The sequence below is a fragment of the Lissotriton vulgaris genome, chromosome 12 (assembly GCF_964263255.1).
Source record: "Lissotriton vulgaris chromosome 12, aLisVul1.2, whole genome shotgun sequence".
NCBI classification, from domain to species: domain Eukaryota; kingdom Metazoa; phylum Chordata; class Amphibia; order Caudata; family Salamandridae; genus Lissotriton; species Lissotriton vulgaris.
Window position 1 is genome coordinate 125,528,623 of NC_141700.1, and position 18,538 is coordinate 125,547,160.

An 18,538-nucleotide genomic window follows, 5' to 3' on the forward strand; every position below is an offset into this window, starting at 1 on the left:
TCCACGACGTCGAGGCACTCCACGACGTCGAGGCACTCCATGACGGCCAGACGCAGACCGGAACCGCATCACAGCTCAGACGTGCCCTTACTGGGGAGAACCCCAGAGATCACAGCATGGGACTCGGTAGAGGACTTACCCTCTCCTTACCCAGAGGCTGAAGATGCCTTCAAACTCCTCTGTTTGAAACCTGGGAGCCGAAGCCTCCTAGAAAAGAGGGTACAGAGAAGACAGGTGTCAAAAAGACACAGGCAAGCACAGAGTACAAACCCTGTGAGCTTCAGCTTTGGTCTTTAGTTCAGCTGCAGACAAAGCACTTGTCAGACTAGAAATAGTCTAAAGGCAAGAAGACTGCAGAAATTCTGCCAAAAAAACACAGCAGAGTGTAGATAAAGGCCAAAGACGTCGAGTGAAGCTACAAAAATCCAAAATCACAAAATTGTATAGAAAAAAACTTAAAAAGAAGAGCTAATGCTCCAGGGTCCTGCTAGCAGGAGCCGGAAAAAAGAACTGAAGGTAAAAGGGACCTGCACTGTATTCTGGGATACTGTGAGGCTTCTGGAAAGTTCTCTTAAAGGCACAGTATCCTGTTTTGAGCCACATAATGGCAGCCTATGGGGCTTGTCTGTCCACTTCTTCCTCTATCATTCCAGAGGGTTTTGCTGTTAAAGGCAAGGTTTTCTCTTTGGAAAACCCTGGACAGGCTGTGCTGTTTGTGGATTTTCTAGTTGAAGTACTGGACAGTGTAGCCTGTGGATATAGGCTGCATTATCTGTCTTTAAATTCTCTCTTAAGTGTCTGTGCAGGTCTGCATGTTTTGACAACTTAAGAGATTATTTTTGATTGCTCCGTGGTCCGCGCACATAGGCGGGACTATTCACTAGATTATGACTATACACAGAGATCCCCTACTACTGAAAGTAATTTATCCTTCTCTTCCAGGGGATCCTCGTCAATAGACAGAAGCACTGAATAGAATAGCAAGCCCATCAACCACCTTCCGGTAAATGAGAAATACATGCCCCAACCAAAACAAGCGTAACAGCCAAGAACTCAGCCGTTAAACAGATTCCGCAAGGAGGCCTGGCCTACCTGGGCATCTGCTCTAGTGTCAGTATCAAGACAGTAATGTCTGGTAAATGTACGGACACACCTCCATGTCGCCGCCTTACAGATCTCAGACAAGGGCACATTATGGAGAAAAGCTGCAGTCGCAGCTCTACCTCTGGTGGAATGTGCCTTGGGAAAAAACCCTAGTCTTCTGCGGCAATTGGTAGGCAAGCTTGATACACAAAACTATCCATCTTGAAATAGAATGTTTCGAGGCTGCACAACCTGGTCTGATCGATCCATAGTTTACAAATAATTGATCAGACTTCCGTATAGACTTGGACCTATCAAGATAGAATTTTAATACCCTTTTCAGGTCCAAAGAATGCAAAGCTCTCTCAGCTGGAGTAGAGGGATTGTGAAAGAAGGTGGGCAGAGAAATGGTCAGATTTGCATGAAAATTTGACACCACCTTCGGAAGAAAAGACGGATGTGTCCTCAGTACTACTCTATTCAAGTGAAACACAGTATAGGGTTCCTTAGAACAGAGAGCTTGAATTTCGCTCACACTACTAGCCAAAGTGATTGCTATCAAAAAGGCAGCTTTCCAGGAAATATGCTGCAAAGTAGCTTTATGAATGGGCTCAAAAGGCAGACCCATTCATTTTTATAGCCCCAGGTTCAGCTCCCAGGGCAGAGAAGGAGGGCGCACTGGAGAGTACACTTTTTTCAACCCTTGCAGGAAGTCCTTTACAGGTGGCAAAAAGAAGGTTGCGAAGGTGATCGCCTATAAGCTGATACAGCAGATAAATGCACCTTAATAGAATTAAACTTTAGACCTGCTTTAGCTAGATATAATAAATAAGGAAGTACGACTTCTTCCTGACCCTTAACAGGATGATGACTATTCTGCATACACCACATATAGAAGCGCTTCCATTTACAGGCATAAGAATGTCTTGTGGAAGGACGTCTCGCTTTCTTCAGACTGGACATGCAGTCCTGAGGCAATCCTAGATGGCCGTTTTGTATGACCTCAGGAGCCATGCTGCCAAGCTCAGTGACGGAAGGTTGGGATGATGAATCCTCCCATTCATTTTGGATAGCAGGTCCAGTCTGCATTGCAGTCTCTTGTGAGGAGTCACACACAGGTGAAGCAGGTCCGTGTACCACCATTGCCTCGGCCAGTCGGGGGATATTAGGATCATGGTTGTGCACGAGTGTCAGCTTGCTCACCACCTTCGGGATCAACGGAAGGAGTGGAAAGGAATACACTAATTCCCCTGACCAGTCTATCAAAAGGGCATTCTCTTTCGATCCTAGACGGTAAAATCTTGAGGCAAAGTCTCAGCATTTGTTGCTTTCGTCGTCCGCGAACAGATCTCTGGTGGGACGACCCCAAGACTGGAAGATGTCTTAGACTACCTCGTTGTTGAGAACCCAGTCTTCTCTGTCTTCGGAGTGCCGACTTAGCACGTCCGCCCTCACATTCTGTTCTCCTGGGAGGAGGACTGCTGTGACTGACAACTTGCAAGCCAGAAGCCAATGCCACATGCGCTGGACTTCCAATGAAAGTCTGTGAGCGTGTTTCCCCCCCTGCTTGTTCAAGTAGTACATCGTGGTGGTATTGTCCGTTTGTACTAGTACTGATGTTTCTTGAATCAAGGGCAGGAACGTTTTGAGAGCTAGGTGGACTGCTCTCAACTCCAACATGTTGATGTTGTAAGTACATTCCTTGGGGGACCACAGACCTTGCATTTGGAGATGACCCATGTGTGCCCCCCAGCCTTGCAGAGAAGCATCAGTGATCAACGTCTGTGCAGCAGGAGGTTGATGGAACAGAACTCCCACCTGCATATTCTGCTTTTGTCCACCACGGAATGGAGGCTTGAGCTGTTTCTGACAGAGTAATCTGGTCGTCCCAGCGAGCTGACTGTTGGTCCCACTTGTCCTCCAGATCCTGCAGAAGAGGACGCATTCAAAGCCTGGCATTCAGGACTAGAAAAATGCAAGACGCCATCGACCCTATAAGGGAGGCAATGTGTAGCACTTTCTGAACCTTATTGCGAACAATCAGTTGACACTTCTGAGTTATAGAACACTGTCTCGCCTCCGTAGGAAACACTTTTCCCATCTCCGAGTCTAGCAGAGCTCCTAGGAAGAGACTGACTTGCTGAAGTTGATATGTAATCCCAACTGCTGACAGAGTTCGAAACAGGTCTGGAATTGATTTCTTACACTGCCTGGGGAAGGACCTTTCAATAGCCAATCGTCCAGATATGGGTACACGAAGACCCCCCTGCAGCGTAGTGCAGCCGCTACCACTGCGACACACTTTGTGAACACTCTGGGAGCTGACTTCAAGCCAAACAGAAGGACCTTGAACTGGTAGTGAGAGGTCCCCACCCGGAACCGAAGGAATCTTCTGTGTTTGTGGTGTATTGGGACATGAAAGTAGGCATCTTGTAGGTCCAGCGAACACATCCAATCTCCCCTCCTGAGATGTGGATATATTTGATGAAGCGCCAACATGCAAAACCTTTCTTTCTTGATATGCAGGTTGATCGTTCAAGTCCAGAATGGGTCCGTATTCTGCCTTTTGCCCTTTTTTCGGACCTGAAAATAATCGGGAGCACACTCCTTTTCCCCTTTGAGCGATTGGCACCCTCTCGATGGCTGACTTCCAGGAGGATTGCAACTTCCTTTTTTCAAAAGGTTTAGCTGATGATTTTATGTTGGCATTGGAGGAACGGGTGGAGGCAGGTGTTAGAATGGATACTGTCTTCGTTTCAGACGTGTAGTCAACACCCATTGGTCTTGTGTGATGCTTTGCCACTCTGTCATATGATGCGACGCTTCCCCCCCACTAGAGTGGTCAACGGCACTGGGGGAAGGAAGGACTCATTGCTTGGACTGGGACTTGTTGCCCTATTGCTGATTTCCATCTCCTCTGGAATTGCGCTTGCCTCTGAACTGAGACTTCTGCTGCCACTGCTGGTCCTGACCCTTCTGCCAGTAAGGGGTTTGAACCCTCTGTTTAGAAGAGCCCTTATTGTAGGAGCGATACTTCCTCCGAAATTCTTTCTTCTCAAGCCCTACGGCTTTAAGAGTGTCCAACTCGGACTTCATTCGCTGCATTTCCTCATCAGTACTTGCCCCAAACAAAGATGTTCAAAAGGCAAGTTCAGGATTCTAGCCTGAGCCTCTGGGTTTAAGGCTGTAAGGCCAGCCAGGAGGACCTTCAGGCAGATATCCCATGCGCATAGTTATGCGCTGCGAGGGTAGCTCCGTCCACTGCAGCGCCGATTATCTAATTGGAGACCTGACTGTCCTCCAAGAGAATCTCCTCAAAATCCTTTCGGTCTTCTTGCGGGAGTTTTGAAAAAACGGGCCAGAGAATCCCACAGGGATCTGTCATAACGCCCCAGGAGGGCTTCCGCATTCGAGACCTTGAGAAATGACACTGAGGTGTTACTCTTCTCCCCCAAGAATTCTGATATTTGCTTTCCTTATCCGGAGGCACTGTGGAGGAGGAAGCTACCGCACTGGATTTTCTTGCCGCTCCTATAATCACAGAGTCTGGTGGTGGATCGGCCCTGAGGAAAAGAGGGCCCCCCTTCTGGCGAGCGGTACTTTTTGAGAATCCTCACTGGGGCGGCCTTGATAGTCGCTGGAGTGAGGAATACCTCCATCACGGGTTCTATGATCCCGGGTACCAAAGGTAACAGAGGCTTGGGTGCAGATCTGTGATGCAACGTTTTAAAGATCACCAAGGTTTTGACATGGAGTTGTCATGGGCACTCCCAGTTTCAGAGCACCTCTGCCCAAAATGTCTTCAAAAGTGAAAATGTCGTCTATTGGAAATATTCTCGATGGAGGACTGTCCGTCAAGCTCAGAGAATAATCTCTATGAAAGTGGGTCGGGGAAGACTAAGAAGTAGTTGGTGATCTGCGTTCCCGTCTCCTGCTCCTAGACCTTGACCGTCGTCTACTGGAGCGCACCTTGGAGCGTGATCGTTCTCTGGGCTGCAAAACATGCCTGCCTTGATCCGCTTGCAACCTGGCCGCTATTTCTTTGTCTGGAGCCCAGTGATGAAGAGGCCTATTCCATCTTGGAGATAGCCTGATGGGAGGAGACTTCTGTGTGCTCCGCCGGGGGTGGTAAATCAGTCTGCTCATGCCGCAAAAGTGCAGGAGAATGCCTTGACCCCTCACTGTTGGAGGAATAGATGACCACATCTGGTGGTCAATTACGGCGAGAAGAACGAGAGCCTGAAGAGGATGATGACAGGCTTACTGGAGACTTGTTTCCTCTTGAAGGCTGCTTAGGAGATAGTGTGGCTCCGAGAAGCACGATCCTCTGAAACTCTTCCTTTTAGCAGCATGGCTCATAGTCACTGGAGAATGTTCTATCGATCTAAACCTTCTCCCTGAGACGGATTCTCCTTCCGCGGCTGAAGTAGACCTTGGAGACCTCTGTTGCGACCGAGGCCTATGACCTGGTGGAGTTGGCAAAATCTACGTCATGGTGTGCTTGGACACTGCGGATTGGGACTGCGCCGAGGGTTGATGAACTCCCTCCGGAGTCTTGTGTCCCGATGACTACCTCCTCTGGAAACGTGAGGGAGAGACTTGCCTCGACGACAGATGCTTAGACGTCGGTCGGTGGTGCGATGACGGAGACCTTCGACGTTGAGCTCCGGTGACTGGGCGATGACGGAGGTTGCTTCGACGTCGAACGTCGACAGTGTGACATCGACGGAGACTTTCGATGTCGATCGCCGGTGACTTGGCGACGGAGGTTGCCTTGACGTCGAGCATCGATGACCGGACACTGACGGAGGATGCCTCGACGTAGATGACTGTGCGTTGACGGAGGAAGCTGCAACGTCGAAGACTGATGAGGCTTAGACGACGGCAGTCTCGACGTCAAGCTCCTATGCTCAAACGGAGACCTCTCTTGACGCTGCACGTCGCCCTGTTGAAGGCAGCAGGGGTACCTTGTCTCTCAACGCTGAAGTCTTCTTCATCGAAGGAATGTGACTGGTCTTCGCCGTCGTCGACGGCATCTTCGACGCCGATGGGGAACAAGTCGGGACCACGTCGACCGCGTCTTGTTTTTTTCTGCCTCTTAGGGAGACCTACCTCTCTCAGCAAATCCATAAATCCTTATCCTCTCTATCTTTGAGAGTTCTTCTGGACAAAGACTTGCAGTGTTCACAGATATCTGCAGAGTGTGTCTCAGGGAGACAGAGGATACACACAGAATGTGTATTAGTCCTGGCCTCCTTCCCACAGGAAGGGCGGTTGTCAAAAAGAAGGCATTTTGACAAAAATTATCTTTTGAAGCTGAAAATAGGCAGCACTAACTCGAAGGTTAAAAACCATCTAGTGAAAGCAAAAATAGAAGAAAAACACCAATAATTTTTGGCAGAAAGTCAAAAAAGGTGGGAGCTGTTAAATCAGGGTCCTGACAGGAGCCGGAAAGAACAAATCTAACTGTCACCCCTGAGGCATGATGGGAACCTAGGGGTTATGGCTGCCTTAAAGGCACGGTGCCAGCTTATGTTGAAAATGCTTTCATTTTCTATGCAATTGCTTTTCAATGCAGCCTGTGGCTAACAATGTCTATTTATTAGCAATTTTCAGGAGTTATGAGTGTTTTTGCTCATTAAAACACAAAGTTCAAGGGCTATTTGATCTAATGTGTTTATTTCCTTGCTAATTTCAGTGAATGTATGAGTAATTACATTGTTTAGCCTCAGTTTTGGGGCTGCATTGGTGTGAGAAAAAATGATATATGTGCATACACATATAGGGCTGTTTATATGTGATTTACATGTATATTTTTATATTGTTTCCGGGGTCCTCGCACGTGGGCAGGAATATTCAGTGCTTATGACTATTGATGAGGATCCCCTGGAAGAGAACTAACTTTAGCCTCTGCCAAACCTCTGGGGACTGGGGACTCTATACACACTGTACCTTACTTTGATCCAATATATATAGAGCCACTTTCTTACACAAGGCCTTTCTACTCCCCTCAGAAACCCCATGGTCAGAGGAGCTGGACTTTGTAGGGTCGTAAGACTAATCGCTGTCCTCAGAATAGCTTTATTACTGAAATTTAGCCCCCTGTAGCAACAAAAGTAGCCTTGGTTTTTTTAAGGTTTTAAAAGAAAAGGTGCAATTGAACTTGCACACCTTCACCTCATGTTGAAGGTAGAAGCAATAGAAAGTCTTTGTTTGGATCATCCATATGCACCCTTTTCTTTCCAAAGGACTTGCAGGATCTGAAGAGGCCTTTTTGAAGAATCGGACATTGTAGGTTTAGAAAAGTTGATAAAGAAAAACACTAAAAAGAGCTTAGGGAGACTCCCTTCACATGACATGCAGCACAAAATCTGAGGGACTCTGCCTGTCTGGAGTGTTCTATCGTCTGATTGTTACAGTTCATGTTTGGTCCTTTTCTAAAAAGGACATAAGATAGGCTATTTAATTGACTTTGCATTGTCATTAATAGCCTATGTTACTATTACATACTGCTTTATGATGGTACTGTGGGATTACCTCTTTAACAACAGGAAATGATTCAACCACTGGAATCCATGAAATATCCAATACTGGAGAATGACAGACTATTTCTCCTAGATGTGTGCAAGTCACCTCACTGGCAGTCCTCTCGAGCCCTAAAGACAGGGTGCAACATTTGACAGGCAGGACATGTACTTTACATGTCCTGACAGTAAAAGACATGGAACAGTTTTTCTGGGGAAAGATTGGCCCCCCAATTAGCGAGTTGAAATTACAAGCTGACCCCTCCAGCTGTGCAACGAAAGTAAGCACTCCAAGGTATCAAACTCACCTCACAATTACAGTAACTTGTTGCAGTGTGCAGCTTTAGCAAAGCTGCTACTTTACTGCGTTTAAAACTCCTGTGCCCGCCAGGGCACACATGGAGCCTGCTCGACAAAACTGCTTTCTGACCACCTGGAGAGACGCACTAACTTCTCAGGAAAGAGCAATACAGGATTGCAGGCTAGAGGTATCACCTCCTTGCAGGACGGCACCTGGGTGTTAGTCCCAAAAAGAAATCTTCAAAGGTAAGGCCACCTTTTAAGGGCTGACGTGTAGCACGGTGGGGTTTTTTACAGCCAAACCAGTTTCCCCAGGGGCATGTAAGCCCAGTGGTAGCCACACTCAGAGTCACGTCGTTAGGGAAATCTGTACATCAAGAGTAGTTTCACCTTCTTGGGAGTGGGCAGAATGGTGCATCCTGGGATAGCCAGATGCCACACAAGAGGAAACTGTCACCAGGTGAGAGGGAACCTGGTAGCTCATTGGCTAGCATCCGCTTCATGCCCTGAAAGAACTTTCCAAGCATAACGGGGCACCCCTAGCACCTAGACCTAAGATCTCGACCGACTCAGAAGCAGGATCGAAGGACTGCCCTGCTGCAGCAAGGGACACGCATATAGAGGCTGCACCAACAAGGACTGCACCTGCTGGCTGTTAAAGAGGGGGGACTGCCTGCAGTGTCCTGCTCAAGGAGAAGCAGTGTCCAGAACCCAGTCAAGTCAAGAGAACACCAAAGGCCAACTGACTTGCCTCCTGCTACAGCACAGTTAAACACCAGCTGAATAGGCCTGCTGGGGCAAGCTGGCAGCCTTGAGTCTTCAAGCTGCAATAACTGGAGCTGTGCAGCACCAAGGAGCAAGACCGGACGCACAGAGTTGCATCAGAGTTCACAGGGCCCTGTAGTGCTGTCAGTTATGGAGGCCCTCAAGAAGGAAAGTACTGACCAGGAAGGGTTGATTTGTGACCACAGAGAGAGAGACTGGTAGTACAGCGTCGACTGCAATTCGGCAAGACCGGAGAGGACAGAGTCATCGACCCTGCAACCAGAAACTCTTCATCCCCTTGTGGAGCAAGGCGTCCCTGCAGGAAGATCCCGGTTGACCACATCACATCCATCTCATCCTTGTAGCATATTCAGCATCCTTCTCCCCCCCCCCTTGCATCAGGACCATTCCCTAAGAATCCATTGCGATTTGGAATAAAGTGGCTGCAAATGTTTGAAGGACTGCTCCTCCAGTGAAGGTAACTGTTTCTGAGGAACTAGCTGGTACCCCTGACTAGCTCTCTGCCAGAGTTGGCTGCCCCAAGAATGTACCTACATTTTACTTGAAAGTTTCCAATTAGTTGACTTTGCCCAGGCTTTTTCGCGGTTGAGTGAAATTGTTCAGATCTTTTATTGCTTGTAAAATCTGTATCTCTGGAACCCTCCAATTGATTTTTTTCGTTCTAGTGTCAAAATTCTTATTAAAAAATACTCTAGTTTTATAAATTAGGGTCAGATAGAGTGTTAGATACTTTTTCAATTGTTTTGGTGCTGTTTAAGTGATTAACACTTGTTCCTGTGTAAGCCATGCTGCTCAATGCCAGAGCTACCCAGGACTGAGCTGAGCATTTGACAGACAAAACCTAATGGTCCTTAAGGGGTTAAGTGTATTACAGGGTGGGGTTACACTACCATGCCATATAATACACCTAATTTCCTCAGTGTGGATGTTCACTTGGCTTTGACAGACTGAGCAGCAGCATTGTAAAGAAATGTCAGGGCTCGACAAATCTGAAAAATTGTATTAGTCCAGCAGGTCTAGTACCTTGAAAAATCTCCTCGACCTAACCTACTTGACCTCCGTCTCTGAAAGCGGAGCAAATGTGACAAGATACGATTTAAAAGCATCTTTATTGCTCATTTGCTTTGTGAGCAATAAAAAGGCCTTTAAATCTGGTCACATTTGCTTTGTTTTCAAAGACGGAGGACAAAAGTTAGTATGTTTTCCTACTCGCATGAAAGGGCGAGTAGGACCTAAAAATAGCTCGACCTCACAAAATTTACCTCGCAAATGCAAGCGATTGAGTGGATTTGTCGAGCCCTGAATATATTTTGATCCTGATTGACGACGCTGTCAACCATTTGCTCTGAATATGACCATTTTGCTACACTTTCCCATTCAGCTCACTTTTGGTTCAAATTCTCAAGTGCAGTAGTGTATGTCATTGCTCCTACCAGAATAGGGATTGTTTGCGAGAGATCCATCCCTCCCACTCATCTGTGTATTTGGCGTTGGAAATGGGATGCTGTAATAGTCCTGAAACAAAAACAATATTGTTAGGGTATTACTTCAGCAAGAGGCATTGATGAGCGAAAACAATAAAAGGGAAAGGGGAATAGGAGTCCCTCACTCATTTGATGCAACAGTCAACATTGGCCACACCATAATTAGTGAAAAAGTCTGCTTTGCACATACAATTGCTCTTCACCCCACATCTACCCATGTATAAGCTATGCTGGCATGCATGGCATCAATTACAATCTTATAAATATTATACTACTTCTGCAAGAAGGCACATTTTACAATATTACCCATTTGAAAGGCGGACGCTATCTCAATTTTCCAGGTCATGGTTTAGGAGAGACTGGCCTCAAATAGGAGTTTTTTTATATCTAAAGGATGCTAGCAGCTATAAGCATTTGCCTAACATTAATATAAAAGATGACACTTTTACTAATGATTGGCAATCCTCTATTGGTTATAGAAGTTATAGGAACCCTCTAACAGTTGGCTATAAAAGTAAACTAGAGCTTTAATACTTGCCAATGTGCTCTGTTAATATCACGTAAAATGAAAATCTAAGAATTAGAAATTCTATAATAGAACTAAATGGGAGGGTTGAAAGAATGACTCAGGTCCTCGAAGTAGGCTCAACAGCTCAAAAGCATGTGATCCAAAACAGTTGGTCGAAAAGAAAGCAATTGGCCTGCATGTATTTCCCTTTTTCTATCAAACTAGACATCAATCAGTCTGAAAAACATCGGATCTCAGGATTAACCGTTTGCAACAGGGAAAATAGTAACAGGTAGGCCTAGTTACTTCCCTGTAATAGTTGGAGCCAGAAGACTTCTGGGTTCACATGTTATGCTTTATTCCACCTTTTGGAAAGTGGGTTATTGGTAGGGGCAAATGTAGGTCTGCCACTGGCAATAAGGCAACTGACACATACTAACACTCCGCATAGGGCTTAGAAAATTATTCCTTTGCTCAACCCTTGGTAACGTGGCTGCGAGCAGACAGGCTTAACTTCAAAGACAGGTAAGCAAAGCATTCAAAAACACCATTGCAATAAATAATTAAGACAACACAAAATAAAAATCCAACACCAATTTATAAAAATAGGTAATATTTTTTAAATGACACCAAAACGAAAATAATCCACTGTAGGGAACGAGAGATGAATTTTTTAAGATTAGTCACTTCTAGTGCTTAGAAACCAACAGTGCCCCTTTGTCATTTCGTTTTCTCTGTCAGGGACCCACCTTTATAAATTGTTCTGAAGAATTCTCACCACTGTAGGTCTTCAGCAAGCGGGGTCCAGTTAGAACACCTTCCTGGCGTTCTGCTTGCAGGTCCCAAAGTATCGAACACACAATACAAGGTTCTGGAAACTCCAAGAGGGTCCTTGAAAGTATGAAACGAATATGCTACTTACCAGTATGCATCTGTTCTTGGCATGTAGGGCTGCTGACATTCATATCTGTGCATAGATCGCCGCCTAGTGTTGGGTCCGGATGATTGCACATTGTTGTCCTGGAAGAGTCTTCGAAGTATCACGAGATAGGTGGCTCCTCTCCTGGACTACAGTGCGCATGGGCATCGACTCCATCCCCAGATTGTTTATAGCCATTGTGGCCAAGATGGAGTGAAACTCAGTGAATGATGACCATGCTATGAGTATATATGTGAATACTGCAGCTGCTACAGGCGCCGGGGAGGAGGGCGGGCGATATGAATGTCAGCAGCCCTACATGCCAAGAACAGATGCATACTGGTAAGTAGCATATTCGGTTCGAGGCATGTGGGCTGCTGAATTCATATCTGTGCATAGAATACATAGCAGTCCCTCCATTAGCGGCGGACGCCCGTGCCAACTGCAGCAGTTTGGAAAAGTGTCTTGAGAACAGCCTGCCCTACAGCTGCCTGCTGTTTGGAGTGCACATCAACACAGTAATGCTTAGTAAATGTGTGTGTGGTAGACCATGTGGCTGCTCTACATATGTCCTCTAAGGGAATGTTTCCAAGGAAAGCCATAGAGGACCCCAACTTTCTGGTGGAGTGGGCTCTTGGTGGAATGGTAAGAGTGCGTTTTGCTTTTGCATAGCAGATCTGGATACATTTAACAATCCACCTAGCAATACCAGCCTTGGAAATAGGGTTACCTTTGTGGTGTGGCGCAAAGGCGACAAAGAGTTGCTTAGTTTTTCTAAAATCCTTGGTCCTATCAATGTAATACATTAGGGCCCGTTTAACGTCAAGGGTGTGGAGCATCCGCTCCGCCAGTGACTCAGGATTTTGAAAGAAAACAGGTAATTTGATTGTTTGGTTGATGTGGAACTGAGACACAACCTTGGGCAGAAACTTAGGGTTAGTGCGGAGCACCACCCTGTTGGAATGAATTTGGATAGATGGCTCTTGGATTGTGAGGGCCTGTAATTCACCAACCCTCCGTAGCGATTTAATTGCTATGAGGAAAGCCACTTTCCATGTCAAGAACTGAATCTCGCAGGAATGCAGTGGTTCAAAGGGAGGACCCATCAGCCTGGTAAGGACCACATTGAGGTTCCACTCAGGAGCTGGTGGAGTCCGTGGCGGAATGACTCGTTTGAGGCCTTCCAAAAAAGCCTTGATGGCAGGCACCCTGAAGAGGGAGAGGTGCTGCCTATTTTGGAGATAAGCGGCCATTGCAGACAGATGAATGCGAATGGAAGCACAGGCCAGATTACACTTGTACAGATGAAAAAGGTAACAGATGATGTTCTGAATAGAAGCATCCAGCGGGTTAATGTTGTGGTCCGCACAATAAATGACAAACCGCTTCCATTTTGCCGCATAGCAGGCTCTAGTAGTGGGCTTCCTTGCCTCCCGAATGATGTCCATACAGTCGGGGGGCAAGTGCAGGTAGCAAAACTCTAGGACTTCAGGAGCCAGAGCGCCAGGTTGAGCTGTTGCAGATCTGGGTGCTGAATGTCGCCATGGCTCTGCGTCAGAAGGCTGGGTGTGAGATGTAGCCTCTGATGCGGTACCACAGACAGTTCTAGAAACGTGGTGTACCATGGTTGGCGAGCCCACGTTGGAGCAACCAGGATGAGAGTCATCGAGTGCTGCCTGAGCTTGCGTGCCATCTGCGGTATCAGAGGTGCTGGGGGAAAAGCGTAAGCAAATTTGCCTGACCAGTTCATCCATATCGCATTGCCCTGCGACTGTGGGTGTGGGAACCTGGCGGCGAAGCTTCGGCATTTTGCGTTCTCCTCTGTGGCGAACAGGTCTATCTCTGGATGACCCCACTGTGAGAAGGTGGCCTGATATGCAGTGCTCACTATTCTAGTGAACACTATGTATCAGTCCAGCAACCCTTATTGATGATTGGTTGTAAGTCAACCTTATAGACCAGCTATCCTAGTAGCGTGGATACGAGCAGTCTAAGGCTAAAGACTCGAGAGGGCGCGTTAAGCCAGCTGTTTACCACACATATACCCCTTGAATACCAAGTGAAAGGACACCACACAAGTGTTATGAAAATAAACAGTTATTTATTTAAAGATCACAACAGCCCTGTACTCTTTATGAGGACAGGGTACTAAGCACAAACCAAAACTCTTACAAAAATACTTAAGTTAGCACAGTATATACAAATGCCCGAGGGGCACGGAAAACCATATACTCTGAAAGTGGAATGCGAAATTCCTAGCAGGTAAGTACAGTACTAATAGCTTTTGGAATCGCTAGGACTTGACTAGGGAATCGTTAGATTATGTCTAGGAGGCCTAGGGGACTCGGGTGCAGTGTGTGCACTCTCACGCGAGATGCGGGACAAAAGTCTATGGTAGCTAGGAATTAGAAAGTTAGTGTTCTCGGGCGAACCCGACCTGGTAGGGAGAAAACGAAAGTAGATTCTGACCCTTGGATAGTGAGGCTATGCTGGGGCACCGAAATGCCGAAGTTACCTAGCCCAGGGGCTGCAGCTGCATAGGTCTGAAAAGACGTCGGGAATCCTCGTAGACGGACCAGGAGCCGGAAGAAAAGATGCTGGCCGGTGACCAGTGAAGAAAGTTCAGTCGGATCCAAGCCTGGATCTTGAAGATAGATGACACCTGAAAGCAGAGGGGACCAAGTTCGAGACTACTAGCCAGTAGTCAGTGGGCACCAGGAGGGCACCGGATGGTAGCCACCTCGACTAGGTGAGTGGGTGACGCTTGACTCGAAGATCTCACGGACCAGGAGGCGTTGTCGGCGACCAGGATGGAGGATCGAGCTGTCCCACGAAGATAGAAGCTGTCGGCGTCGCTGGACCCAGGATTGGGCAACAAAGCCTTGGCAAATTCAAGCCCACGCGGTGGACCTAAAATGGCGTCTGGAGTGGACCAGGAGGGTCCGGGGTGCCTCTCTTGAAGAAGGAAGCAAAGGCCAGCCTGGAGCAACCAGACCAGCAGTCGTGAAGTCGTTGGGCGTCGTTCAGAGGGCCACAAGCCAGCCGGCTAGTAGCCAAACAACGCGGTGCACAGCAAACAGCAGAAGGGCCCCACGCAGATCGTGGAGATGCAGGGGGGCTGATCTTGGGTGCTGGAGCTGCGCAGGGTCGGGGCTTCTCGGACCCCAAAGCACTCACCAGTGGAGGACACGGTGGGCTTGCAGTAAAGATGTCGTGCAGTCTTGGCGATCGTCGGTCCCTTGAGGTCTCGTCGCACTCACGGTTCTCAGCTGGGCTGTAGAGGTGAGTAGAGGTCAGAGGGGCCAGGGAAGCCGGGTCTCGTCGAGCTGGGTCGTCGGATTCGTGATGAAGGACTTGCAGCAGACCGCAGTGTTCTTTAGGATGGTGCCTGCGGATGCAGGGTGACTACTCCTTAGCCACAAGGGAGAATCTTGAAGAAGAAATCGTGAAGTCCTTTCGAAGAAAGTGGTATCTTGATTCCAAAGATGATCTAATTTTAACAGGGGGCCCGCTCCCATCTTTATACTAAAAAAGGGGGCTGACCCGGTGACTAGGTCCTGCCTATGGGTGGGACTAGGTGGGGGGTGGTTACACCCCTCAGCCATGCCGGACTTCCCCAGGCCAGGGGCTGGTGTGCCCCTGGAACTGGTTCAGACCGGCCTATGCGTAGTGAGCACCGGGGTGCCACTCAGCAGTCACCTTCCTGTAAAGCCCTGCCTACCCAGGATACACAAAACCATGTCTGGGACGGTGCTAGCACCGCCCCTGACAGGAAACCCTTTGTCCAGGCTCCCCTCGCTGGAAGGACTCCCAGCTGCAGGGGGTCAGACTCGTGTCTGTGGTGGCAGCATCCATTTTGTGGAGCTGAGGCTTCAGTTAACTTTAACCGGGGTTCACAGTTACATACATGTCGTGTCCCTCTAGAAGGGTGGAATGCTAACCCCGTCGCCAGAATTGGCGAGGGGTTAGTATTCCAATTCGTATGACACCTTACTCGACATGTTTTGATAAAGCAATACCAAAGATAGCATTTAACCGCGAGGATTATAATGCACTTAAGAGTATATGGTATGCGATATCATGGAACAGCTATTAGGACTTGATTCCGCAAGCTGCAGACAGGCTCAGCTCATGCCAGAGCACCATCTCACACGATTCCAAGCACTCTGCCTTCAGGATTGTCAAGGCCTGCCATAGGAGTGACTGATAGGAATCTGTGTGTCCATTTTAGGGTTAGGTATAGGTATACTACACCTACAGCAAAGGGTGATTACACGACTTTGCCCCAGCTGTCATGCAGCCAGTTGTGTCAAATTTAGGAGGCCAGCCAGGGGTGGCACAATACGTGCTGCAGCCCCTGGCAGCCCTGGGTACACCTATGCCCTGAGTTACAGGGTCTGATAAGGTGGCCCAGTACCAATTGGTAGATGCACCTAGGGTACATGAGGTAATTTAGAAAGAGAACAGCCAGGCTGTGGGTCTGATTGGCAGGCCCACAGCCAGAGAAAGTCGTAAACCAGTGAAACAAAAGCAAAAAAATCTGGGTGATCATAGGATTGCAGACCCTACTCTCCTACATGACCCCCCCCCAAACTTTTGGGACAATAAGCTAACCTTGACCAGGTGAGTCTTCTTGTTCTAAGTGGAAATATCTGGAGAGCCCATCGGCATTGCCATGATCAGTACCAGGTCTATGTTCCACTGTAAAGTCCATCCCCTGTAGGGAAATGGACCACCTAAGCAGTTTGGGGTTTTCACCCTTCATCTGATTTAGCCACAAGAGGGGCTTATGGTCGGTCTGAATCTTGAAGTGAGTGCCAAACAAGTATGGCCTCAGCTTCTTCAGGGCCCAAACCACAGCAAAGGCCTCCCTCTCAATAGCTGACCAATTCTTCTCTCTGGGGGTCAGCCTTCTGCTTATAAAAGCAATGGGCTGATCCTGACCATCAAAATTCAGTTGAGAAAGAACAGCTCCCACACCCAACTCAGAAGCATCTGTTTGGACAATGAATGGTTTGGAGTAGTCTGGACTCTTAAGGATAGGTGCTGTGCACATGGCCTGCTTTAGGTCATCGAATGCTTTTTGACAGCCTGCTGTCCACTGAACCTTTTTTGGCATTTTTTTACTTGTCAGTTCATTTAATGGTGTCACAATGGAACCATAGTTCCTGACAAATTTTCTGTAGTATCCAGTCAGGCCCAAGAAAGCTCGAACCTGAGTCTGGGTGGTTGGAGGAGCCCAGTCCCTGATTGACTGTATTTTGCTCTCCAGTGGCTGAACCTGGCCTCCACCTACAAGGTGGCCCAGGTATACAACCTGTGTCTGCCCTATCTGGCACTTGGTGGCCTTGATAGTGAGGCCTGCTGCTTGCAGAGCCTCTAACACTTTCCTCAGGTGGACCAGGTGATCCTCCCAGGTGGAGCTAAAGACAGCAATATCATCTAGATATGCTGCACAGAAGTCATCCAGCCCAGTAAGGACTTGATTCACCAACCTTTGGAAGGTGGCAGGTGCATTTTTCAGACCAAAGGGCATTACCACAAATTGATAATGCCCACCAGGGGTTGAAAATGCTGTTTTGGGCTTGGCATCCTCAGCTAACCTGATTTGCCAATACCCAGCTGTTAAGTCAAATGTACTTAAGTAGTTGGCAGAAGCCAATCTATCTATAAGTTCATCTGCCCTTGGTATTGGATGGGCATCAGTCTTAGTGACTGCATTGAGACCCCTGTAGTCTACGCAAAACCTCATCTCTCTCTTACCATCTTGGGTGTGAGGCTTTGGCACTAGAACTACTGGACTAGCCCAAGGGCTATCTGAGGGTTCAATGACTCCCAATTCCAACATTTTCTGCACTTCAGTTTTTATGCAGTCTCTAACATGATCAGGCTGCCTGTAGATTTTACTCTTGACTGGCAGGCTGTCACCAGTGTCAACCTCATGGGTGCACCAATTGGTCTGACTGGGTGTCAGAGAGAACATACGTCTGAAAGACTGAAGAACCTGTTTACAGTCTTTCTGCTGATGTTCAGAGAGGCTGCCACAAAAGACAACACCATCTACTGACCCATCATCAGGATTCTGAGTGAGCAGGTCTGGGAGAGGGTCACTCTCTTCCTCCTGTCCCTCATCTATGGCCATGAGCAAGCTCATGTCCTTCCTGTCGACATATGCTTTGAGCCTGTTGACATGGAGTACCCTATGGGGACTCCTGGGAGTTCCAAGGTCCACCAGGTAGGTGACCTCTCCCTTTTGCTCAAGGATTGTGTGGGGCCCAGACCATTTGTCTTTGAGTGCTGCTGGGGCCACTGGCTCCAGCACCCACACCTTCTGTCCAGGCTGATAAACAGTCAGGACAGCCTTTTGGTCATGCCAAGCTTTTTGAAGTTCTTGACTGGCCTTAAGGTTTTCTGATGCCTTCTCCATATACTCAGCCATCCTGGAGCGGAGACCAAGTACATAGTCCATTATGTTGGTTGCAGGCTTTTTGAGAGGTCTCTCCCATCCTTCCTTCACCAAACACAAGGGGCCTCTCACAGGATGCCCATACAAAAGTTCAAAAGGGCTGTAGCCAACCCCCTTTTGTGGGACCTCTCTGTAAGCAAACAGAAGGCAGGGCATCAGGACATCCCATCTACGCCTGAGTGTTTCAGGTAGTCCATGAATCATCCCTTTTAGGGTCCTGTTGAACCTTTCAACAAGCCCATTGCATTGTGGGTGATAGGGTGTAGTGAATTTGTAATTGACACCACACTCCTTCCACATAGCAGTTAAATAGCTTGACATGAAGTTTGCACCTCTGTCAGAGACAACCTCCTTAGGGAAGCCCACTCTGGAGAACACTCCAACTAGGGCCCTTGCCACCACAGGGGCTGTGGTGGTCCTAAGTGGAATAGCTTCAGGATACCTGGTGGCATGATCCACTACCACCAG

At 47.9% G+C, this 18,538-nt stretch overlaps 1 protein-coding gene across 23 annotated transcripts in view; it reads right to left on the bottom strand.

The window, feature by feature from the left end:
- The window catches only part of UBAP2L (ubiquitin associated protein 2 like), an 889,182-nt gene that overhangs the window by 497,087 nt on the left and 373,557 nt on the right, over positions 1-18,538 (bottom strand). For all 23 annotated transcript variants that reach the window (XR_015302630.1, XR_015302632.1, XR_015302629.1 and 20 more), the window contains one exon: positions 10,127-10,208. Coding sequence is in view for 18 of the 23 variants with exons in the window: in XM_086947511.1 (XP_086803637.1) it covers positions 10,127-10,208 (82 nt within the window). In the remaining 5 variants the exon portion in view is untranslated. The remainder of the gene's footprint in view (positions 1-10,126; positions 10,209-18,538) is intronic.